Source organism: Anguilla rostrata, chromosome 1 (genome assembly GCF_018555375.3).
Source record: "Anguilla rostrata isolate EN2019 chromosome 1, ASM1855537v3, whole genome shotgun sequence".
Taxonomy (NCBI): Eukaryota; Metazoa; Chordata; class Actinopteri; order Anguilliformes; family Anguillidae; genus Anguilla; species Anguilla rostrata.
The window spans coordinates 49,523,429-49,550,360 of record NC_057933.1 but is presented as its reverse complement, the minus strand read 5'-3'; the positions used below and the strand labels follow the sequence as shown (position 1 = coordinate 49,550,360).

The 26,932-nt window shown below is 40.5% G+C and overlaps 1 protein-coding gene across 4 annotated transcripts; it reads left to right on the top strand.

Moving 5' to 3' along the window:
• Window positions 1-12,353: 12,353 nt before the first annotated feature.
• LOC135257470 (uncharacterized) lies at window positions 12,354-23,685 on the top strand. 4 transcript variants are annotated; one of them, XM_064340242.1, is made up of 14 exons: window positions 12,354-12,527; window positions 12,809-12,885; window positions 13,977-14,256; window positions 14,359-14,504; window positions 15,273-15,320; window positions 15,931-16,210; window positions 17,546-17,694; window positions 17,972-18,010; window positions 18,393-18,485; window positions 19,320-19,370; window positions 20,936-20,998; window positions 22,572-22,854; window positions 23,012-23,163; window positions 23,537-23,685. In XM_064340242.1, the coding sequence occupies exons 2-14, from the start codon at window positions 12,810-12,812 to the stop codon at window positions 23,539-23,541; spliced, it is 1,665 nt and encodes a 554-aa protein (XP_064196312.1). In that variant the 5' UTR covers window positions 12,354-12,527; window position 12,809; the 3' UTR covers window positions 23,542-23,685. The 4 variants fall into 4 exon arrangements, with proteins under 4 accessions (XP_064196312.1, XP_064196296.1, XP_064196319.1 ...); XM_064340226.1 differs by lacking the exon at window positions 12,354-12,527 and adding an exon at window positions 12,580-12,688; XM_064340234.1 differs by lacking the exon at window positions 12,354-12,527 and adding an exon at window positions 12,581-12,688 and having other exon boundaries at window positions 23,012-23,157.
• The last annotated feature ends 3,247 nt before the right edge of the window (window positions 23,686-26,932 follow it).

Sequence of the window (26,932 nt, the reverse complement as noted above, 5' to 3'; positions counted from 1 at the left end):
GCATTCATACAGTCCTGAGGCTCCATGTAAGTGAACCGGCCGACCCTGACCGAGCCCTGATTTCCTCTCCGGTCCCCACCCCCATGACTGGCGTTGACCTGAGCCAGGGCCCCAGAGGGGACGGCTGGGAGGTGGCTGCTCAGATGAGTCAAGGGTTTGTATAAAATACAGAACCTGGAACAGAGCACTAGAACTCTATTTGGTTTTGTAAATAAATAAAAAAAACAAAACAAGTATAATTTCCAAAAATGTAAGTTAACTTTGGGGGTCAGAGAATCAACCGCAGAAAAACTGATGAAAATGACACAATACAATATATAATACAAAATAATGAAAAAAAAACAAACAAATAATAAACAAATGAGTCAGGGGATAGATACTTCATGTGCAGCTCAACAGCTGAACAAAGACCATGTGGGTCGCTAACGTGGAAAAAGAAACCTAGCAGGCTGAAACGCTTCCTGGACAGCACTAGTGCCAATTATGCATCACCCTGCTATTGCCTACCCAGGCTACTGGCTGCAGTCAGCCCTGGAATGGCCTAGATTTAAAACCAGACTGTGGAATTCGTCCATGCACAGTAACAGCATCTTAATAGACTGAGCCGACTGCCACTGCAGCTTACTGACTCGAGGGTGACCCGCAGCAGTAGATGGAGCATTCAGGTATGGGAGTGGTCTCTACTCCAGGTACCCTGAAATGGGAAACTACACCGTATGAGTTTGACTTCGTGTAATCTTATGACTGCTAGTGAATTTAGCCAGCATTATTTTAATAGCCGGGTTGAATTTCCATCTCCAATTGCAGGCCCACCTACATGGGGTTAAAAAGCCACTGACTATTGGTTTTCCAGTAAAACACACGCCTGGACTTTGGGCAGGCTTATCTCACAACAGAGTCAACCTGGTCAGGTTCATAGTGTTGAATGGTGATGGGCCTTATAAATGAGGCTAGAATGGCAGCTTTTGCTTACCAGTCAGAGCACAATCTATGAGTTCCTATTTTGGATCAAGCTCAGACTGACATCAGTTACCCAAGATGATTTTCTGTACTTCCGTATTGCCGAGCCACTGTGAAAGGAAGAGGACAGACATGTGAACATCTTTAAAAACTCTTTGATCTTGTTTGTTGCTCATCAGATAATACTGGTGTTGACGGCCGGGGAGATTGCTTCACAGCCCCTGCAAATTCTAATCCCCATCTGACATTTCTGTGCTGCGAAGACAGCGGTGACTGTAACTGCTTTGGTCTTAAAACCTGATTGAAACATTAATCTTTCAAGTGCTTCAAACTCTAATTTCCCATTTTAGAATCTATTATCTCAGTCCTCTCACCAGAAATATATTTTTTAAGTAGCAATGCTTATGAAGATTATGGTTGCACTGGTGTGTTTTGTGCATTAGTATTTAACCCTCCCGGGGCATCAGTTTTTGTATTGCCAGTAATTATCCCTCAGCAGGCGCCAATTCTAATAAAACAGGTGCCACGGGGAGCTCTCTCCTCCTGATAAAGACTGCTTATCTTTGCTTATTTGAAATAAATGAAATTCATACTCAAGGGCGAATGTTCGTCCTCTGTCAGCTCTCTTAACAGTTACTTTTGAATATCCATTCTCCGTGGTTGCCTGTGGAAGGTATCTTTTCATTGTCATTTCTTGCATTTTTCTATCAGAGTGAAGGTATGTGTGTATATATGTACATATTATACAGAAACATTCATTCAAAAGCACTTGCTCACAGCCTCCTGGAAGGACTAAGTTCTTCTATAGGAGACAATACAATGATAAGCAAGACTAAGGAGATACCAAGCCCATTATCATAATAAATGTTCAGAAGCTGTTCAGAGCATCTCTTTATTGGGACAAGCAGTTTATCGGACCACTGGTTTATTTGATTTGGGTCCAAACCATTATATGCAGTAAGTATATATTCAAGGCTTAAGTCCAACAATCAGCTGCAAACTCATATGTCCTATCATCAGTAAAGTATCACAGCTATACTGATGATAGAAAAAATATGGTAATAAATTGTGCCTGCCAGGCAATTGTTTCCATGGCACAAAGAACGCAGACATTAAACAAGAACATTTTTATGACTAGACTCATTCTGGAGGAAGAACTCATACCTATGGTTTAAGAAAATAAATTGAATTGTCCACAGGGGACATCAGCATAGAGAGCCGTTTGTCAGATAGGTATTGTTGTATTCCTCATATAGATCCAGCTGCTATGTCTTACTGTGTACCAACTCAATTTATTTATCAAATAGTGGTGTTTCTGTGATCATGAAGGAGAGTGATAGAGCATTTATATTATCACATTTTATTATTGTAACATAGCACTCAAACACAGTGTGATCAGTCAATGGCCACCAGCTCTCTTCCTCAATTTATCCAGGTAATATTCAGGAAAAGGATACTCTGAAAGTATTCAGAAGTAAATCAGCAGATTCAGCACTTTCATAAAGTACAGTACATTTTTACTGCAGATATTGGTGATTTGGGAAAGATGTTCTAAATTGTCTCAGCCAAAACTGAACCAATCCCCTGCTGTCCAGTCAACATTTTAACATGGTTGAGAGTAATTTTTGACTGAATTATGGAGTATAAGATATTACACATTTTTAGTTGTCCCTACCCATGATTAAATTCCATCATTGTAATAGGCTTGTTGAGTGGAGTGCTGATCCACTTTCAATTTAATCCAAACTTTCATGCTTAATTTTATGTTATCATTGAGATTAACTCAAAAGACCAACTGTTTATTTTTGAATTACATATCCATATTCAAAACTAATTTTAAATATGCTACATGAATGAGTAAGTTTGTGTTTCACACCTCTCAATGATTCTAAGTACTTTAATACAAACAGGTGTAAATCCACAGGAGCACAAAAATAGTTTTTATTGTTCCAAATGCAGGTTGACTGGGGTTGTGTTTATAGTTTGGTTCCTCTGTTTGGTTTGTAAAATTCCCTCTTCTGATGGATTACCTCACTTTTATGGGTGGGAGTTATGGAATGGTATGATTTCCCTAAAGGAGCTGGCACTTATTTTCCACTCCACTGTTATTCAGAATCCATGAGACCTTGATGTGATGTTGAGCAGAGTTTCATCCTAATGTGTGATGTGGAATAAAACAACTGTGAAGCAGCAGATCCTGTTTAATGCACCTCTGTGCACGTTCCTTCCTCTGCCCCCACAGTGGGTCAGAGGGACCAGCCAACCTAAAAAGGAACTAAACTGGGCCATGTCACACCTCATGTCTGACCTGACCTACTTTTTTGTCCTCCTCTTGGTTCACCCAGGAGTGAACATCATGCTTTTGGGGGCCCAAGAATGCCTTCTGAGCCTTAAAATTTCTTTAAATGTCACGTTTTGTCTGTATTTGAGGTGCAATATCTAGGATAACTTTAACTGTACAGAACAATTAATTACATTTGACAATGAAAGAGATTTCTTGTCAAAAACTTTGTCTCTTGCTAACTAATTTGGAACTCCCAATAATAATTGTTATGGTTTCTCATCATAATTTGCAGCTTGTGCAAAAAAATATGAACCAAACCCTGGAATACATTACAAAACATCCATCCGTCATCTATCTCTGCTTATTCTGAGCAGGGGGGTGCTGCAGTCAGTGTGCATTGGGTGAGAATACATCCTAGACAGGCCACCAATCTATCGCAGGGCACACACACCATTCATTCACACACTCATACCTATGAGCAATTTAGAGTGTCTAATTAGCCTACCTGCATGTCTTTGGACTGTAGGAGGAAACCCACGCGGACATGAGGAGAACATGCAAACTCCACACAGAAAGGCCCCAAGCAGAAATTCGAACCCACGATCTTCTTGCTGTGTGAGGCAACAGTGCTATCCACTGCACCACTGTGCCACCCTACATTACAAATGCTTTGATTTATGTGAATACCTCAGATCACAGGCCCAGGTGATCAGTCCACATCTACTTCACTTCAATCCAGAGAAACAAAATCTACATTCTTCCAGACCTAGCTGCATGGTTGCAGATGAAGTCAAGCTAAGCGGACCTCCAGCCGTGCAGCAACCCTGTATCAGACCTACACAAACCGTTCAGGAAGGAACAATGGGCCACTCATCCAAAGGAAATGTCAACGCCAGTCCTCCTCACTGTAGAGGAAAAAGACAAGCCTGCCTGAGGCAGCACGTACCAAGTTCACCTCTAAGCAAGCCAAAGCTCTACTGCCCTCACTGTGACAACAGGGACTATTACCTCAACTCTGGAGTAAGAGGTGCTGGAGATGTGGTTGAAGCCAGGCTATAATCAGCAACCTGAAACGCTCATACATGGTCTGCAAAGAGCTGTACCTCACCATCCTGCATGACTCTGTCCAAGAGACATCCAGTGCCATCCTCATGGTAAGCCTCCAGACCACCTGAGTCTACCATGTTTGGCTCAACTGCTCTCAAAGAGTTATGCTGAAAGTGGTGAAGGTCCTCGTCCACAAGCATGGCCATACCATGGAGATGTCCTTGATGATGGGTCAGAGAGAAGTATTGTGCTCTCTTAGCTCATACAATGGTTGAACCTCAATGGTCATCCAGAGATGCTTCTCTTGTGAACAGTCCAGCAGCTTGATAGCTCATCAGTCTCTTTTGAAGTGTCATCACTGTTCAAGCCTACTGATAGGTTTCATGTCACCAATGCCTTCACTGCCAGTGGTTTAAGTTTAGCTGAACACACCTACCCATTGGTTGCTCTTCAAAGAATGTATCAGCACCTCCGAGGGCTTCCCTTACCTCCAGTAGACCATGTACAACCCTTGCTCTTGATTAGGTCTGACATGCCTCATCTGCTAGCACCTATGCAGCCTGTTTACTAAGGGCCATCGGGGGGGTCCTCTTGCTGTCTGTTGGTCGGATACTCCAAGATCCAATGAGTTCTATTCAAGGCCCACACAGTGAACTACAATACCTGCATATCACTATTGCTTCAACTTGTAATGAACTTCTCAGCCATGTGGAAGTATCTCTGGCAAGTTGATACCCTGCCCTACAGTGAGAAAGTAGTCACCGGGTCTAAGCAGGACTATCAAACCTATACCCTGCTCCAAACTGCTACCACCAGAGTGAATGTGAATGGTATTCAAAGCTATGCCACACCCCTGCTTTGGTGTATGCCAGCCATCACTCCATGCACCAAAAGAAGCTGTACTACCCAGCCTTTGCAATACTGAGTGGAGGCATTCCAGAGACCCTAAGCAAGCGGTGTCCTACTGCTCTGAAATTTGAAAACTGGACCAAGCAGGGAATATAAGATCTCACCAGAGGAGGCCAACCCAGCTAAGGCTACACCTGGAAGGAGCTTGTCCAGGCCACTGCAGGGTCCCTTCATGGGGCGGCCGCTTCCCATCCCAGCTCACCTTGTCATGCTGCAGATTTTGTTGCAGCAGAGAAAAAGTAGTGTATGTGGTGTATGTAGTGTATGTAGTGTATGTAGTGTATGTAGTGTAAGTAGTGTATGTAGTGTATGTAGTGTATGTAGTGTAAGTAGTGTATGTAGTGTATGTAGTGTAAGTAGTGTATGTAGTGTATGTAGTGTAAGTAGTGTATGTAGTGTATGTAGTGTAAGTAGTGTATGTAGTGTGTGTAGTGTATGTAGTGTATGTAGTGTAAGTAGTGTAAGTAGTGTATGTAGTGTATGTAGTGTAAGTAGTGTATGTAGTGTGTGTAGTGTAAGTAGTGTGGGGTCAGCACCAGGGTACATTCAGAGGATCATCAGACCCTACACACCAGCCAGACCTCTCCGTTCTGCCACCTCTGGACGCTTGGCACCTCCCCCTCTTCGCGTCTGCACTTCCCGCTCCCGTCTGCTGTCTGTCCTGGCCCCTCGCTGGTGGAATGACCTCCCCGTGATGGTCAGAACAGCAGAGAATCTCACCACTTTCAAACGCAGACTGAAGACTCATCTCTTCAGGCTGCACCTCTCCCCACCCCTCCCTAGCCTATAGTTCAGCTCATTGTACCTAGCTAGGATAATTTGATTATGTTAGTGTATCTGGTAGGATTGTTTTTGTATGATTAGGTGTGATTCCAGTGCTAGTTTGTACTTTGTACTTGGTAGGATTCTTGCTGCTGAACATGCTTACTCTACAGGGTTGGAGTCCTGATCGATGTGGTCACTTCTGGCACTACGATCCTTACTTCACTCTAGTGTTTCTTTTGCGCCTCTACATCTTGAAACCTATGCACTTGTTGTACGTCGCTCTGGATAAGAGCGTCTGCTAAATGCCTATAATGTAATGTAATGTAGTGTATGTAGTGTGTGTAGTGTATGTAGTGTATGTAGTGTATGTGGTGTATGTAGTGTATGTAGTGTAAGTAGTGTATGTAGTGTATGTAGTGTAAGTAGTGTATGTAGTGTATGTAGTGTATGTGGTGTATGTAGTGTAAGTAGTGTATGTAGTGTATGTGTGTATGTAGTGTATGTAGTGTATGTAGTGTATGTGGTGTATGTAGTGTGTGTAGTGTATGTAGTGTATGTGGTGTATGTAGTGTATGTAGTGTAAGTAGTGTATGTAGTGTATGTAGTGTAAGTAGTGTATGTAGTGTATGTAGTGTATGTGGTGTATGTAGTGTATGTAGTGTGTGTAGTGTATGTGGTGTATGTAGTGTAAGTAGTGTATGTAGTGTATGTGTGTATGTAGTGTATGTAGTGTATGTAGTGTATGTGGTGTATGTAGTGTGTGTAGTGTATGTAGTGTATGTGGTGTATGTGGTGTATGTAGTGTATGTAGTGTAAGTAGTGTATGTAGTGTGTGTAGTGTATGTGGTGTATGTAGTGTAAGTAGTGTATGTAGTGTATGTGTGTATGTAGTGTATGTAGTGTATGTAGTGTATGTGGTGTATGTAGTGTGTGTAGTGTATGTAGTGTATGTGGTGTATGTGGTGTATGTAGTGTATGTAGTGTAAGTAGTGTATGTAGTGTGTGTAGTGTATGTAGTGTATGTAGTGTATGTAGTGTAAGTAGTGTATGTAGTGTATGTAGTGTATGTGGTGTATGTAGTGTAAGTAGTGTATGTAGTGTATGTGTGTATGTAGTGTATGTAGTGTATGTAGTGTATGTGGTGTATGTAGTGTGTGTAGTGTATGTAGTGTATGTGGTGTATGTGGTGTATGTAGTGTATGTAGTGTAAGTAGTGTATGTAGTGTGTGTAGTGTATGTGGTGTATGTAGTGTATGTAGTGTATGTAGTGTAAGTAGTGTATGTAGTGTGTGTAGTGTATGTAGTGTATGTAGTGTAAGTAGTGTATGTAGTGTATGTAGTGTATGTGGTGTATGTAGTGTATGTAGTGTGTGTAGTGTATGTAGTGTATGTGGTGTATGTAGTGTATGTAGTGTATGTAGTGTGTGTAGTGTATGTAGTGTATGTGGTGTATGTGGTGTATGTAGTGTATGTAGTGTAAGTAGTGTATGTAGTGTATGTAGTGTATGTAGTGTATGTGTGTGAAACATCGTAATACAATGCGCTGCGCCAGATTAAACATTGGACTAGATCCGTTCCTGGACTGCTTTTGTTGCCGCATTTTTGGAAGAAGGAATGCTGTAAATAAATAAAGTGAAGATCGCCAAATAAGCCACTGGGCTGTCCGACTTTTAACCCAACTCCGATACTTTCAGCAAACATTACGACGCATTCCAGCTTCAGAAAAGTCTATTGATAGCAGTTCTATTCTTTGATACACATAAGGCACCCAAAATGTAGTCAATTAATGCATGTTAAAAACACTGCCTGGCCAAAAAAAAGCTGCAACACTATTTCGTTGGACCGCCTTTAGCCTTGATTACGGCACACATTTGTCGTGGCATTATTTCGACAAACTTATGCAATGTCACAACATTTATTTCCGTGCAGAATTGCATTCATTTTTGGCCGAGATCTTGTATTGATGAAGGGAGAGTCAAACCACTCTGTAAAGTTTTCTCCAGCACATCCCAAACACTTTCAATGGGGTTAAGGTCAGGACTCGGGTGGCCAATTCATGTGTAAAAATGATTCCTCATGGTCCCAGAACCACTCTTTCACAATTTGAGCCCAATGAATCTTGGCATTGTCATCCTGGAATATGCACGTGCCGTCAGGGAAGAAAAAATCCATTGATGGGATAACCTGGTCATTCAGTACATTCAGGTACTCAGCTGACTTCATTTTATTGCTGCATAATGTTGCTGAGCCTAGACCTGACCGATTGAAGCAACCCCAGATCATAACACTGCCTCCAGAGGCTTGTACAGTGGGCACTGTCCAAAAAAATCCAAATGGCGACTTTTTTTAGCCAGGCAGTGTATATGACTTATTGAACAATACATATAATTTTATAATAACTGTACAATACAATTTGAACAATGCAAGGAACTTATTTTAATATGTTAATAGTAACAGCAAGCTATTCACATTACCTTCCTCACATATGACTGCAGACTTCATTGCAAAATTTGAATGGGTGCTTTTGCCAGTCAATCGTCTGATTGCAACCTACAATCAGACAATTGAATGGCAACAGTGTTACACAAGAAAATGTTCATGGGAGCTTGTGTAACATTTCTCATCTGGAAATAAAAGATTAAAACTGGTGAGCTGGGCTATGGGATGAGTGTAACTTCCTTTCGTGTGTGTTTTGCACTTTGAGGAGGACAGCTACTTCTGCATAGGGAGTTTGGTCACAAGGAGCTATCTTGAAATTCAGTCCCATTGAGTTTTTAGTATAACCGGAAGAAAACTAAAACAAGGGACAGAGCAACTTCAAGGTGAGCTGGATTTTTTGAGGTGAAGAAAGAGGGTTAAATGAGCGTCAAATGTACAAAATATAAAATGATAAATAAGCCTAATCTATCAACATATTTTACGTAATCTTTGCATTTTACCTATGTGCACATTATCCATTGACTATCCTCAAAGTTCAATGTGTTCAGTAAGCGCATGTATGCCTGCCTATGTGCTGTGCTAGGCTAAACATCACGTCAGTGGCTGCAGGAGTTCATAGAATTTTGCTGAAGTTCTTTCCGTGCTAGTTATGCTGATAGTGACAATGCCTTCGCATTCTGCTTTTAATTGTAAGATACTACTAACCGGATACAAATGTTAATTTATTTAGGTGAATGTGCAATTTCTTAGCACATATTTCATGATAAATGAGCAGCACCCATAGGACTCCATGGAACTGTTATATGGTAGCTGTCTCCAATTCTTGTATATCTCGATGTCTGCCCTCCAAAACTCTGACCATGGACTTTGAACAATCAAATATTTTGATCCACACTTTTTCCAAGTTAATATTTGTCTCCTCATTTCCCACTCTTTATCTGCTCAGGAGGTTCAGCCAATCAAAAATGTTAGAAAAGAACTTCAAAATGAATAATGTAATTTAACTTAGTTCTGATTGGTTGATTGGACAACACAAAACAACACAAAAAAGGAGACAGACCAGAATCTGCTCTCACGCTACAGTATATTTGCCATAGCCTGCCTGTCATTTGAAAGATAGTAACCCACAGTAAAAAAATTAAATAAATAAAACTAGGAGAGGCTTGTTCAGCTGCATGTTTATCTAAGTTATCTGCATGAGATTAACCCTTGTGTTGTCTTTGGGTCAAGTTTCTATTGTCCATTTTAACTATTTATGAAGCAATCATAATGAAAAGTGATCAGCAAATGTTGTCTTACACATTATCACAAGTTTGACTCTTCTTTTTTGAATTTTTTTAGAATTCATTTAACAAAAATTATACCACCCAATTTTGAGTTAAATAAGCACAATTTATAAATTGGTTTCTGTTTAGTATATACCAGTGGAAAACACATTGAGAGATTATCACAGACTGGTATATGTCAAAGCTTACCCAGGATACTTGTTTTGAAACATTTATAATTTTGTAATGGTGCCGCATAATGACGTGCTGTGTTTCTGGTCAAAACTGACCGATGAAATTTTATTGAGAAAAACTGTCGTATCATCAGCAGTAACACTAGATGGCCAAAAGTATGTGGATACCTGACATCCTGCACATCATCATATTTCACAGATTTTTTGTCTTTCAGACATAAGAACGCACACACTAGACGATTTGGCCAAGAAGGAGCATCACACACTGAACGTTTATACTCATGCCCATGAGTCTTGACTCTCAGAACCTGGGATCTCACAGAAACTCACTTTGCATAAAAACAAACATTTCACTTCCCAGTCAGGTTGGCTCTCACTAGCTTTTGTGAGTTTCTGTTCGAATTCCATCACTATTCCCCTCATACTGCAGGATAATCTGGGCAGATAATCAATTTGGACCCGCCCCAAATCGGCAACGTCCTGGCGATTGTCTCGAGGGGTGAATTTGCCCCAAAATCAGCTTGTTTATCCTGTAGTATGCACCAAGCGTAATAAACAAATTATTTGTGATTCATCTTACAAATGGAGATCACACTTTATTGGTCTCTGTGATTTTGCTATGTTTCTCACCTCTTCTTTGAACCTCAAGCCCACGGGTCACATTTTATTTGTAAACATCATCAATTCAACCTCAATACAGATTATGGGATAACATGAACAGTCCCATTTGTGTGGGTGTTTGGGTGTGCGGTTGTTTTCCATCAGCTGGACGAACTCTGCTGGATGTCTTACTCGTTTCCGACGGCCGAAAACATTTCCCCAGAAACACCACAGATGTACAACATTTGAATAAACAATTAATATGTAATGAAAATAGTGATCATTACTTTTATACGTTCAGAGATGTTACTATGTATTCAGTTGACTTTCCAAACATTCACACAATTATGATGGAGACACAGGTATAGGTATTGAAGAGACGTTGAGAGAATATTTCCAACAAGAATCATACCATTTAAACTCCCCAAGCAAGAAATCAAACAGTACAGATTACACAGTCACAATAATTAAGGTTGGGCGTTTGTCATAGAAACTATTGGCTAAATTCATGAAGCAGTCAAGGCAAATTTGTCAAACTGAAAAAGTAGAAATCACACAATTTTCAAAAACAAAGAATTTGTTAAATTGGCCAATAGAACTCACAAGCAGAAGTGTGAAACCAGTAGCACTGTACAATGCAAGTGGCTGCAAGGAGTTACAAAAACTGTTTTGCCAGAGGTTTGGCACCTGCAACACCTCGTACTTTACCTACACATGTGAGGGAGTTGGAGTTTTGGGAGACCAACCGCGACTGAACAGGGGGTTCTTTAAGCTATTAACCAGAGGTAAAATAGCCACAAAGTCTCAAGAGACAAGGGAAAGGAAAACAATACTCCTTAGGGAGAGTATCCCAAAGAAAAGCTCTACACAACCCACGTACTGGGTAAAAAAGAACTAAGGCTTAAGGAGTATGAAAATAACAAAACTGCCGGAGCAGAAAACGGGGCAACTCAAAGAAAACAGACCTCAAACCGAGGCTGAAAAAGTAAAACCCTAAAGAAAGAATACTGAGCTTAGATTGTGGCACTAACTTGTTGCCAACAATCTAAAAAAGCTAAAGACTGTTGTGCTAATTTTATAGCCACAACAATCCAATATCGCAGCTCTTACCTTTACCTTTACCTTTACCTTTACCTTTACCTTTACCTTTACCTTTACCTTCTTACCTTTACCTTTACCTTTACTTTACCTTTACCTTTACCTTTACCTTTACCTTTACCTTTACCTTTACCTTTACCTTTACCTTTACCTTTACCTTTACCTTTACCTTTACCTTTACCTTTACCTTTACCTTTACCTCGCTTGACAGAATACCGGCTCTCGTGCAACATAAGTGACACTGAAGCAAAGCTTATCGGCTTGCTCAGGGTTTAAATAGAACACCAACAGGTGCAAATTGTAAAAGGAAATTTGCACGTGTATAATTCAATCAACTCAATGGCCGTAATAACTGAAGAAAAGGTGCATGAAAAAACCAATGGCCGTAATAACTGAAGAAAAGGCGCAGGAAGGAAAAGAAATGGTGGCATCAGCCAAAACCATGACAACACATGTATAGTGGCCAGGGCTGTATGTCTTCTGATAAATAATTGAAAATGAACTGAGTTAGAACATGCTCATCCAGTATACTGTAACTAAATGTCCTGGGCAGAAACAAAACGAAACAAAAGGATACAATAATCAAAACAACGACGTCTCCACCCAAACAGATATTTTTCAGGATATCATAAGCTACAGTGTGCGGACTCTGTTCCTTATCATATAGTTCAAATAAAATGCAACACACACACAAAATAGAAAACATCTAATGCAAATATTGGGAAATAATATTTACACTGGACAGTTCAGGGTAAAGTTCAGACTAAAGTGCCTATTTAATTGAGCAGGAGTCTCTTCTGACATCAAAATACATGACAAATTCCATCGGTTGACACACTGCTTTTCATTGGGTTACTGAATACATAAATTGTTGTATATTCGTGAACATCTCTTTCTCATAGTAGTCTTTAATCAGTGTCCTGGAAAATATTTGATCTACAAAGCATAAATTGATGGAAAATTAAGGTAGGTTCTAATGCAGATAGTTTTTCTTATTGCAAGGCTACCCATTTTAATTTGGAATTTGGTATGCAGTTATAAAAAAATCTGAAATAGGGGGTAGTACAAAAAGGTTGCATGTTGCAGGGAAATTGCATGTTTTTCACAGAAGAGACCTCAACCTTAAGGTAGGCTGGAATTATAACTGTGTTAACCAGAAGATTTGTTCCCTTACGATATTTAGAACATTTCATTAAACAAATTCATACACAGGTTTGAAAGTGAAGATCATTGTTCTTCTGTTCTAGGATGAAGGGAGTAACAGTAATTCTTCTGACTGCAGTCCTTGCGTTGGGACGATGTGAGCACCACGAACATACACTAGGTAACCATCAGTGAGGGGAGGGGAAATATTTAATTTTCCTGTCCTGGGGCCTCATTTATAAAATGGACTTACAATCAATTTTGATCTTAAGTATGACTTACGCAGAAAACCACATACAAGTAGTTATTTATAAAACCTTACTTTGACGTGGAAATGATCTTATCTCTAAGCAAAGTCTAGACTTGACGTAAGTGGTTTTCCTGCTGGTTATGTAGAGGTGTTGCAGTTTGGGACGCATATGCGTCCAAGGCTGTGGTAAACTTTGCATTAGCTTTTTGCTGCCCCACCTGCAGCGGCGACACACTCCCAAGCTACCTGTTTGGCTTTGTTTGTCAACCTACTATTTAGTCCGCTGAATAATACGTGTTGCCTGTCTTCAATCTCCTCTACCATTGCCGTGATCTCGTCTTTCAAAAAGACGAGATTTTGGTTCATGGTTATTCCTGACTAAACCCTCATTTGTGCTAGCATTATATAAGAGCAAATCGCTGATTGTAAGGCACGTTCACGTGCTGTCAATTTTAAGTTAATTTGAGATCTATAGATCACAGGTGCGTAAGTTGAAAGCTTCTTAGAACCTGCGTAAGCAAGGTTTTTTATGCTCAGTATCTTTTAGGAATCGAACGTAAGCACACCGTCGGAAATTATCTTAAGACTAAGTTCAAGTATAAATCTATGAATAAACGAGGCCCCTGATTGGCACTAAGAAAAGCTCAAACAAGCACATTTTGAGCCGGTGTTTTTAATGACTGTTTCAAATAAAAAATGTTTTCTAAATGTAAGGAATTTTTGCATTGTTGGCTATGTAACTGTTATTGTTAATAGCTACAATTTATGAATTTTCATTGAACTTCCTGGTCGACACTGCACTTTAAAATCTGCATTATTTTCAATGCATTGATAGACTGTATTATTGCCAATGGATTACATTTAGGAAGGTATTAATTGTGAAATGTGGACTAGAGGCTTTCTCTTACACAACTCGGACATATTACTCTTACATATTTCAGGGTTAAACAAAGCAGAATGACAGGCAGCAATGTACAAATTTTGTTGGCTCTGGCTGTCACAGTCTTTGATTATTCCTATAGAGAATGTGGCCTTGAAAGGAAAGGCTGTTCAATCTTCAACATATGGCAGTGCTTATGCTAGGAGGGCTATTGATGGAAACCGCGATGGTGACTACTATCATGGATCCTGTAGCCATACTGAGGGTGAAACTAACCCCTGGTGGAGAGTGGACCTGCTGGGTGTGCACAGAGTATCCTCAGTGATCATCTCTAACAGAGGGGACGGCTTCTCTGAGCGACTCAATGATGCTGAGATTCACATTGGGAACTCCCTGGAGAACAATGGCAATGACAACCCAACGTATGTCGTTCTCGTTCTTCCCACCACTTTTGGTCATAAAAGATAATTTGTTGGCCATTACAGGACTGAATGATTTGTCTCCCTCCTCAATCTCCATTTCAGGTGTGCTGTGATCTCAACCATTCCACCATGGGAACCCGTCAGCTTTAATTGCAGTGGGATGGTGGGTCGCTACATCAACGTTCTTCTCCGAGGATACACCCAATTCCTGACTCTGTGTGAAGTGGAAGTCTATGCGAGTCCTGCAGGTATGGACCAGAACATAATATCAGGGCAAAATGACACTGTCGCAGTCGGTCCGCCTGAGAGGTGGATTGGTCTCGGCTGTGCCGGCTGGTGGAGAGAGCACACACACCTGGGCTGCGTTGGCTAATCAGCCCAGGTGTTTAAAGCTGTTCTGCTCTCCACAGTTCGGGGCCGAGACCGGGAGCTAACACCGAGAGCGCAATTATGATTTTCGTTTCGTTTTATTTTAAGCACTAAAGACTGAAAAGGAAGTAATCCTCAGCTGGGATGCTGGAGGAGCTGGACCTGGCCGGGAAGGCGGGTCAGATACAGAGCAGGCGAACTGAAAAGTTGCTGCTCTGTTTTACTTTCTTTTGTCTTTGTTATTTTAGCTTGTTGTTTTAACGAATTGTTTTTGCCCGTAAGAGGAACCCGTAAGAGGGAAGGGTGAAGTGGTCCGTTTATTTTATTTCGTGTTTGCGTGTGTGCATTCTCTCTCTCCGTGCGACACAAACGGTGTTCCCGGGTATTGTCGCATCTCCCTGCCCGGTGTGTCACGCCTGACGTGTGACAGTTGGTGCCGAAACCTGGGAGGGAGCGGTTTCGGCATAAGCTGAATTAGCCTTCGGCTGAATTCTTGCGTGGAAGGTGTGTGGCAGTCGGTCCGCCTGAGAGGCAGATTGGTCACGGCTGTGCCAGCTGGTGGCGCCCCTTGCTCCCGGTTTCGGCCCCGAACTGTGGAATCAAAACATCCCTTTTAATTGACAGTGAATTCATTACATTTTTTTTAGAAGACATCGGAATAGCTTCCACCTTGGGACCCAGTATAACACAAAAAGGTAAATGAATCTTCTTCTGAAAATAACTGGTTTTGGGAATATTCTATCACAGTATGTTTGATATTGGTAAAGAATGATGATTATTATTATTAATCACTGTTTATTAATTATTCTTTATTTATCTCTGACTTTTGCTCCCAGTTTTAAATACCCAATTCTATTTATTTGCCCATCTCCTACAAAAGGGCATGCGGCAGTACCACTACTTTTCAGTCCACTGCCCACCAACTGAAACCCTCAGTCCTTGCACTGAAAGAGTACACTTCATACATAGCAATTACCCAACTACCTACAGATATAACTCTTGATTGGCAGCCTGGAATTCAAGTGATAACCTCAGGAAGAATCAAAACAGCAATCCACGGCAGCATTGTTGTGTGTTCTATATCTGATTGTATGATTTAGTTTCTAAGAACTACCTGTTATGACAAAAACCAATCAAATACAGTTTAAACACTTAAAACTATCCTTTGTGCATTAATCCACCACCTTATCTTGATGTCAGCTTTTCTTGCCATTGTGACATACGCTCAAAACATGCAGCAAATTAAAATGTGCTTTTTATAAGGTTTTTGAGCTGCTATGACATCACACTTTCTTCTTCCTTAAGGGAATGTTGCTTTGCGGAAAAAGACGCGTCAGTCATCATCCAAGTCTCGGGGCCGGGCTAGCAAGGCCGTTGATGGAAAACGCAGCACTCGGTTCCAAATGGGATCTTGCACTCAGACCCGCACTGAAGCTGACCCCTGGTGGAGAGTGGACCTGGAGAAAGCCTATAATGTCACCTCTGTAACCATCACCAGCAGAGAGGACTGCTGCGCAGAGATGATTGATGGAGCTCAGCTCCGAATTGGAGATTCCTTGGAAAACAAAGGCAACAACAATCCAATGTAAGGCAGCAGACCGCTGCTTTACAGCTTTGTCTCAAAAATCCTGGTAATTTAGGCCGCTGAATGTTGCAAACACATCCAGAATTTGATAACACAATGGGCTGTTTTCTTAAAAATTCACTTTGCAATTGTACATTTACTAAATTCTGAAAATAATGTTATTTGAAGTGCTCAAGCATAAATTATAGTAACCTGGACCAAAGTGCCCTTCTTGCTAATTTGCATGTCATGATTGGTGAAAAGACACCAGTTTTACAAGTATGTACATAAAACTCTCAGCGCAGAATGTAGCCTGATGAGACTACAGTATGTTAGTGTGTGTACACAGTCTACTCGTGTTATTTTAAGACTACAGCCAATTATGCAGTCATCAAATGGGAATGCCTATTAATCACATTTTGTATATTGGGCCCTTAGTCTATTGTATTGCAGTGACAGAGCAGGTCCTGATCCGGTATATTTAAATATGATTGTATATTTTTCAGGTGATTTCTCATGTGAAATATTTCTGCATAAACATCCTTCTGAAGAAAGTACTGTTAGGATATTTTGCCCTTATTCGTGGAGTCAAATGCAGGATGATGAAGAACACGCTGACAAAGTTTCCTCAGAGGATTTGATGTTTAATTCAATGCGCAAGGGAGAGACAGACCCAGCACATTCGGGCGCTGCGCTGAGAGAATCTCTGCCGATCATGCTGTGTGGTGTCTGGATATACAGTTTGGAGTCATACATACATATCAAAAGGTTGAGTTAAGTGGCGGGCCGGAGACAAATGGTCTTGTCCCTTCCTGGGGACCCTCGCAGCCATTTAGCATAGGAATGTGACATCCTTGCCGCAGACACTAGAGGTGTTATACTGAGACACACTACAGAGGGGCTAGACACAGAGGCATGCAAACTACAGACACAGTAATGGCAGAAACGGAAACACAATACACTACATATAATATATATATGTATACTAAATAAAACTGGGAACCTATCAGTACACAATAAGCATGTCACTATCCATTATAAAGATCAAGGCTTGCATCCCTGCTAAAGCAGAAATGGGAACCCCACTTTCTTTTATCCCTTAGATCTTAGCTCTTGACAAGATAGTATTGGCTTTTTTTTGACCCCAATTTTAAGCTGGCTGTTTTTTACTGATGCCATGAAGTCATTTGCATAGTCTAAGACCAACAGTTGTCCTATCCGCTCAATTTCCTTTTCATCTTAATAAAAACAAATATTTTCAACCTTTTTTTAAATAATGCTAAAACTTTTCTTTTTAATAATAGCAGTTGGGGATGTTTTATTCACATTGCCTAAAATCTGCAATTCCTCCCGCAGATGTACTGTGATTTCCTCTTTTCCTGCATGGGAGACCTTGACCTTTCAGTGTCATGGGATGATGGGACGTTACGTCAACATCTTCCTCCCTGGCTGCGATAAATACCTGACTCTGTGTGAAGTGGAAGTCCATGCAGAACCTGATCCTGGTTCGTACAGAGAAGGACATATCAAAATGTTATATGACAAGAACAGTAGATTCCAGTAGCCTGTTAACTTCAAAAAAGAATGAAACCAAGAGTAAACATCATCAGATATTAATTACACGAACCAATCAATGTTCCTATGCACCAACAAAATTTTCTTGACTTGTACCAGTGTCTCACTGTCAAGCATAGCTGACCTACAGGTGAAGTTTCTTGTTGTGCTTTATGTCTACAGTAAGATAACTTTTAAACCTGTATATCTTTCTCTTCACAAAATCAGTCTCCCTGCCAGAAGTCACGACAGACGGTCCACCATTGGGTAAGTACAGCATCGACGCTTTTGGTTTTTTTATTTTTGTATTTATTAAAGGAAATTATTGTTCTTTCCATATACTGATTACTCACATACATTCTTCAGATCAATATACTATCCATGGTATTACCACAATAATGTAAACTATGCTTAGTTCTTGATGTTACATTATGAGAGCGCATGTGGTGTTGAACAGTCAGATGCTTGCAGACACTTTCTGAAGGAGCTCTTTCAAGAACATTACACACAATTCATCTCTGCAAGTGTATATCATATGAACATGATCATATGAACTGTTAATATAATTACAGTCTATCTCTGCATTTTTTGGAACATCTGAGGAGTGAAATAACAATTACGTAAAATTCATGTTTTTTGCTTTTGACAGTTACTGAACCAGACTCATCAGAAGAATTTGAAGAAATCCTGTCAATCGCCTTTGACTTCATGCAATCCATTCAACAATTATTTGGCACAATATGTAATTGCATGTTTACATTTTTGACATTTATCAAAGAAAATTATTAAATGTGATTTACTCTTAAATGTGAAATCAGGCATTTAGGAATTTTTCACTCTTGCCTTGTGGCAAGAATGCAGTTATTGTTAATTTCATATTCAAATTATACGTACACAATAGGGATGAGTCAGAATATTCAAATAGTTATGAATGTGTACTCTGTTCAATTACCTGACAATCATCAATTTAATTTAATCATCTATTTTATTTCTTATTGTAAATTGAACTGTACATCCCTTTTTAATATTGAAAGTGTTAAGAGAAACAAACACCCGGTCTTAAAGGAATAGTTCACCTACGGGAGCTTTTCTACATTTATTTCAGTTCTCCATTGGCCCAGACAAATTTTGCGTGAATTTTCTCAGGGGCATTTGTGGGTTTGAGGTCTAAGTTAGAGGTGGGCAACAAGGGCCTTATCTGTTTCTATCTGTTTTTGCCATTGCATTACTGGCATTAATCAATTTGGCATTACTGGCAAGATCAGTTTTGTCAGTTAGCCTATTGATACATCAGCTACATGCTTGTGTTATTTTATGATGACCATACATTTTTAGTAATAAGACAATGTTTATATTAGTCATTTAAAACCAAAATATTGAAATAATATTGTATACATATTAGTGTTTTTGCTGACTTAGTAATGGTTTATTTAGACTGGAATGCTTATTTTCTGTTTGATTAAAAAAGTATGTGCTCTTCCAGCAAGCATAATGAGTCAGCTGTAGGATGTGAGGAATAAAGTCACATTAAGATAATATAGTAGTAGAATGATTCAGTCTTTCTTTCTCTTTATAGATCCCGACTCTACCCAAGCAACTGAATACCTGAAAGAAAATGTACTCTTGGGTAAGCATAAAATATTTATTTGCATTCAAAATTCTTTACACTCCCCTGCAAGAGCTCGTACATAGTCATTACCAACAATCATCTACATGGGCCTATGAACACTGGGTTGGTAGGTAGGGGAAAAAAAGTTGGAAAATTTGAAAATGCCTCCCCAAGGATTCAAGAGAGATTTTCTGCATTGTTATAACATTCAAGCTGTAAAATAAGCTTCAGTTGGAAAATTGCCAGTGAACAAAAATGTAAACTAGGAAGAATAATGCTACCACACACATAGGTAATCAGGTGATGTTGATAATGCTGGACATGCCTGGATGGCGATAATTATGGCTAAAATGGCTGCAAGAAGAGGCCTCAGTCACTGAAAGAGGGGTGATAGCTTGGGCAGAATCTTGAGTGACCAGGACAACTCAGCTTGCTGATGCTTCTGAGGCATGGAACTCTGAGGGAAAGGCATCATCAGCAAAGGGCAACAGAGGACTAAACTTCACACTTCATGACGTCTGTGCATTAATTCAAGGTGCAAGGCAAACCAATCGATCACAGATTATCTGACCACAAACTGAACCGGGAGCAAGAGCAGCCAGTTTCATCCAAAACAGAGATGGTCCAGCAACCCTTACAAAATCAAGAGCTGATTTGTAAATATGACTATTTGAAGATATTTTTTGTACCTTACATATGTTTGACATTTTCTTAGAGCATGTGAACATATTTATCTGTGCTTCATGGCATATATTTTGCCTTTCATATCAACTATTTTGTTTTCTTTTTTGAAAATATTTTCAGAACATAAAGAGTTTTTCTCCCGGCCGGTATGTGGCGTGTTGCGAGTTGTTGCACAGGCAAATTGGTATTTTCGCCATATATTTTGACACACTTGAATGCTTTGGTAATTTCGTGACTCGTCCTGTGCTGAAGTGGGGGGTATGTCAGTCAATATTTCATGGCGTAGTGCAATATTGGAAGATAGTCGGAATTTCTGAGTCAGTCCAGTCTTTCACTTGCGCTGTTCGCCACCCGCCTGCCCAGACCATGTCTAAGGCGTATGGCACAGGCCATCCTCCAGCAGGTTACTAATTTCAGGGCTTTCCCATGCAGTGCGTGGATGTTTCACTGTCTATTCAAAAGGCAATCAACGGTTTCCGTGGATCAAATGCTGTCAAATTTGACTTTGATTTAAATCCCAGAAGCAGGAAAGTTGCATACTTTGCATTTATTGTTCATCGTTCTTTCTTATAAATGTAACTCCTGTGTTTCTTTCCTTTTTTAATTGTTTATGGTAGTTCTTTACTGCATCGTGGTCCTGTATTTCTTTCATTCTCACACTCGTCTGTAATGAGAAGAATGACAATAAATGCAACTCTTTTCATTTCAGTTGACTGTAGTTAAAATGTTAGCAACATTACTGGCATAAATTATGGATAGACTGTCTTTATAAACAGAGTTTGATGAATAATGTGATATTTTGCAATAGTCTCTCTTTTTGGCATAATAAATGTAACAAGTCATCCTGCTTTAGCAATTTATCATAATAAATTCATTTTTATTATTGCTCTTTTCCCCAGCGTTCGCTGAAGAGGATGAAGTCACACAAGACAGACAATGTACTGCGAGTAGAACAGTTCAAGGTAGGACAGCTCAACTCAACTCGTATATTGGGCTTATAAGATGTTTTGCCATATCACAGTGTCTTAACTTTGAATGAGTAAGATAAGTGAAATACAAGAGATTCTTCAGGTTGAGTTCTGTTAGTAGAACAAGGGGACATAGATGGAAATTAACAAAAGGTAGATTCCATACAGACATTAGGAAGATTCTTTTCACAGAGAGAGTAGTCAATGTGTGGAATACCCTGCCAGGTCATGTAGTAGAGGCAGAAACTCTGGGGATTTTCAAGACTAGGCTTGATACAGTGTTAGATACTATCTAGTCTGTACCTCTTTCTACAGCAAATCTGCCACCCGCTGGAGGTGAAATGTACTACAATGAAATTGATATTGAAAATCCAGCCAGAATGCCGGAGTTTTGGGTTATATGATTATGGGACTTTTTGGGACAATTGTCATTTATGACCCAGCTGCTGAAACATGGAGCAGATATACTGAAAGGGTGACTTTTTTACTTTGAAGAAAATTAAATAACTAAAGACTAAACCAAATGGGCTGTTTTATTCTCTGCTTGTGGCAGTACATTATACGGTCTGGTTATGGACTTGATAGCCCCACGGAAGCCCTCTGAAGTGCCTTATTTGGAAATCATTACATGTGTCAGAGATCATTTTAATCCCAAGCCCAATGGAATAGTCTAACATTTTAAGTTCCAGTCCTGTGTCAGAAGCCCTGGGGAAGCAGTCACAGCTTATGCAGCTTGCCTGAAACATCAGGTTTCTTGGCGTGAATTTGCTGCAACATTTGAAGAGCTTCTTCGAGATCAACTTGTCTGGGGCATCGGGTGTGAACAGACACAGCGGCACCTTTTGGCCCCGGCTGACCTCTGATTTATACACGAAACACTACCTTTAAAAAAGAAAAAAGAAAAAAAGGAGAGCAGACAAGCCTGCCCTCCTCAGTATTTTTTGCTTCATTCAAAGAGGGAGCAAGCAGAGAGGGTAACAGATAGAGCAAGGATGCTAGCTGAGAAGGTGCCATGGTAGAGATCAAGCCCCCATGGCAGGGATTCATTTATGGCTCAGGAATCAGCCACCTTACAGACTGTGCCACATCTCGCCACCATCCACCTTTTTTCAGCAAAAGTAATCAGACAGTTTAAGACTTTCCTTTTGAAAATGAGAACGAGACTAGCCATAGCTCCTAGGGAAGGAGGGTTATAGTCATGATCGATCTTGAACCTGCAGTCTGCCTGCAGAAGCAGCGTAAAGGGTACATTCCACTGGAACAATGATGGCATGGTCTACTGAAAAAGTGGCAGCTAGCTACATGCATTTCTGAGGATTCATGTACATGCTATGCCCTGCTTAACTGATAGATAACATTTCAGCGATGGCGTGAGCCTACATGTATAACTTTGAATCCAAATTTGAGAGAAAAAGAAAAATTTGAGGATGAAACGATGTTAAAATGGAATGATGTTGAATTACAAAGTGACACTAGGGATAAACAAGCAAAAAAAATATATATATATATCATTACTACAATGTGAATAATAAAATTTGGCATGAATTTTTTCCATCCTTTCTTGAAGAGAACCTTGCTACTGGTGGCCAAACTACCCAATCAACGCGGTGGGACGATTTTGGTGATGCAACCAATGCCATCGACAGGAATCGCCAAGGAGTGTATTTAAAGGGGTCCTGCAGCCACACAAAAGGTGAAACAAACCCCTGGTGGAGAGTGGATCTGCTGAAATCGTACAACATTACTTCTGTGGCCGTTTCTAACCGAGAGGACTGCTGTTCTGAGAGGATCAATGGAGCTGAGATTCACGTCGGAGACTCACTGGAAAACAATGGCAATGATAATCCAGTGTATGGTGACCCACTGCCACATCCAACACACACAGACAAAACTTGTGTCAGATATATTCACGATGGGCATACCTCCATATCTTTCTACAATTACAGTAACTCCAATAATTCAACACCTGAACCACATGCCTCAATTTAATTTGCTTTTATGTTGTAGGTGTGCTGTGATTCCCTACATCCCATCAGGGCAAACCAGAACCTATCAGTGCAATGGGATGGTGGGACGCTACGTCAGCATTCTTCTCCCTGGGAAATCAAAATACCTGACTCTGTGTGAGGTGGAGGTGAACGGCAATGCGATTGGTAATGGTACTGACCCATCAAAAAAACATACGTTCAGTAAACCATATTATGCCCCATTGGGGCTTTAGCTAGAGGCCTCCAAATCCAACATAAGAAGTCTGGTTTTATGCAAATAGAACTGAGCAGGCTTGACAAGGCAAGAATAGGATGGAATCTAGTTCTTGCACTCTGGCAAATAATGTGTGGAACATCTGAAGTGATGCAATAGTATAAGAACAGTTGCAAACCACTAACCACAACTTTAACACAGGAATGCAACCAAAATACAAAGAAATTCAAAAACCACCGAACCACACTTTAAAGAATGGCATGAATTTTAAACATGTTCGCAAATTCAATTCAAGACTTTTACCCACCAAGGTTTTTTTTTCTCTTTCAGAATGAGCAGGTTTGTCTCACTGGTGCCTGGGCAAGAAATCCTCGAGACTGCTCTGTCGTAACCAACACACTGGAGAACTGTTCAGATAATGAAGAACTGTTTCTGGGAGAGCTGTCTCTCCATGGCTTCCAATAAAATTTTGCAACATATGAATGGCTGAGTCTTTCATATTCGCCATTTGCAAGTCTGTTGCAAGCTGCTAACATGTTGGTATCACACATGTATTATTTATACCTATGGAAATGACGTCTTTCCAATAGTTGTTAAAGGGGAGTTCCCCCACAAAACAACATTTACATCATTTAACAAGTCAAGGGCTAACTGCATAAGGGCTCTATCTTACACTCAGTGCACAGTGTCTTTGCTAGTTTTAGAATGACGCAGTTGTAATTTTCCTGTCCACCACCCACATTGTTTGTATAGCAAATTAACTTGCGCCCATGAGGGGGGGTTGGTCAGGCGCATTGTTGGCATATTGCTATTTTGATGAAGCTACAAGCATTAGTGCTAAGACCGTCAAAACCCTGGTCTTAAGTCATGTCCCAGTTGTTTCATTGTTTTTTTAAGAATGCAATATTACGATAGAAATGTGCGACTACACAATCCGCATACAACTCTCCCGTCTGTTACACGCACACAAGCATTCATAAAAATATCTAGATTATAATGTGAAATATTGCAATTGTGTATATCAAATATGCACTATAAGAAATACAACATGTCATAATGATAAGTCATAACATTGGTCTGAATTAGATAATTGCCGTAATGATTAATAAAGTTGCCTAATTATTTGCTTTATCATACTATACACATCGGTATTTTTTTCATCTCCAATCCAGCCCAAATTTTAAATGCCTAATTTGCACTGTTTGAAACTCATGGTTCTATCTCTATGAACTGTTTTACAATACCAATTCTTTTGCCACTACGGTTTCTTATTTTGTAACAACTGAGGTGGAAAAACAAGCTTAGAGGTTCCTCACCTTCTTTGCATTTTGGAACTCAATGACACAGGCCTACAGCTCAGTGATGTGAAGTGCTGCTTCAGACAGACAAGTTTCCGTTTCCTGGGATACATTATCACTGCCGATACTCTTCCTGACAAGGAACACACCGAGGCCATCCTGAACGCACCTGTATCTGCTCCTATGCTGCACTCATTCTTGGGATTACTGTCCTGGTACTACAAGTTCCTCCCAGTAGGTGAGCCAATACACGCATGTGTCATTCGAGAAACAGACTTTGAATGGACAGACCGTGCACAAGAAAGTTTCATGGAGGTGAAACGTCTACTGGTCGTGGGCCCTGTACTCACTCTGTTCGACCCTGCCTTGCCTAGAGTTACATCCACTGATGCTTCTGATTATGGATTAGTAGCTGTTTTCACACAGATACACCCAGATAGTACAGAAGGAACAGTGGCTTTTTCATTGAGGACTCTGTGTCCCACGGAGTGCTAATACTCAAATGTTTGGGCCATGAAGAAGTGGTGCACACATCTGTGGGGTTGTCACTTCACACATCATTGTTGGCTCATTTGTGACAGCCAAATGGGACTGTCATTATGTGATCACCCACACCGACTACTACAGTAAGTGGTGTGACATTGCTTATACCCCTACTGTCACTACTGAGGCTGCTATTACTTTTCTTAAGTGAGTTTTCTGCCGACACAGTGATTGTTTGTCTCTTTCCTCTGATAAAGGACCACAATTCTGTTCATCTGCCTTTGTTACAGTCCTAACACCATCAACCACTGTGTTGCTCTGTCTACTTTCCATTATCTAATGGAGCAATTGAGCGAACCAAGTGTTAAAAGAATGTGTCCAAACAGTGATTGCTCAGGGTACCCCCTGGAAAGCTGCTGTCACTCACTTCCTACACATCTACCATCCTACAACCCATGCTAAAACTGGTGTATGACCATTTCAAATGCCCCATGTTCACAAGATGCGCACCAGTCTAAATGTGCTACCCCAGATCCCTGCTTCATCCACTACCGGAGCTGGTGCACACGCACGAGTGCACAATCAACAGGCGTGAATGAAACGCTACGTGGATGTGAAACATGGTGCGTGTGCTCCTTCTTTCTGAGGGGGAGAGTGTGTACGTGTCAAAACACCTCTTTGTGCACCCAAAGGACATCCCAAGTATGGAAAGACTGTCACCGCACAGAAGAAAGTGGAACCAAGTATGTATGTCCAGAGACAGTTGCTTCTCCCAAAGCAAAAGTCAGACAGAGACCTAGCTGGCTAAAAGACTATGTAACAGACAAAGTCAGTCATGGACTGTGAATTATTGCTCTCATTCACGTGAGTTATTCCAAATGCATAATTTTCTCTATTACACTTGTTGCTATACATCGCTCGTGATATTGATTGAGCTGAATAACAGTGAATAATAGCTGATGCTGTCATTGGTTATGCTTGCCTTGCTATAGTACTGAATACCAAAGGTATTGTTGCTATACTGTTATACGGGTTACATTATGTTATTACATAAAGTTGATACTGAGGCTACAGCATAGGCCTTCTGCTATTGCTGATCTACTGGAAGTAGAATTCTTTCATGTAAGATTATGTGTTATGTCCAATAGTATCCACTAGATCAGTGGTCTCCAACTCTGGTCCTGGAGAGCTAAAGGGTCTGCTGGTTTTTGTTTTCACTTTAAAATCAGCACCCAATTGAGACCCAAGACACCAGGTGAGTTGAGTTAACTGTGTAATCAACTGCTCTAATTGATTCATGAAGTGCACCATGGAGTCACCATGAAAACCAGCAGACCCTGTAGCTCTCCAGGACCAGAGTTGGAGACCACTGCACTAGATGTTGCACTCTAGTGTGCTGAATGTCATGTGTTGCATACTGTTTCCTGTGGCACTTCCTGCAGAGATGTATACTTCTGGGCAAAAAAAGATGGGCCAAGCCCAAAATGGCAAAAAAATTAAGCTTTGAATGGTCTTAACAACAAATCATTGGTCAGAAAATTAGCAAGAATTAAGCAAGTGCACTCTTGTGCCACCATTTGCTCGTTTACTTTTGCTGCAGTGAACTGTTTGGGGAAAAACTAGAAACAGGGAAATTCACTTATACAGTAGACAAATTGTGTACATGTTTTGTATTTGGTTGCATATCATTTGCATGCCATGACTTCCTGATGTCTGTGACCTATCAACATCATCAGAGTCTGGATATCTTATTTTCAGGTTGTCCTACAAGCGACACAAGAACTCTTTGCATTTGAATGGATCTCTATGGGAATTGGGGGGTGGGACTAGATTCAGCTGTAAATTATGCTGATACAGTATGGAACACATTTGTTGACTAAATGGCTTTAAGTCATCAAGGGTCCAAGGTATCAAATGAGCCTCAAACCACCGTGCTTCTGCCAGA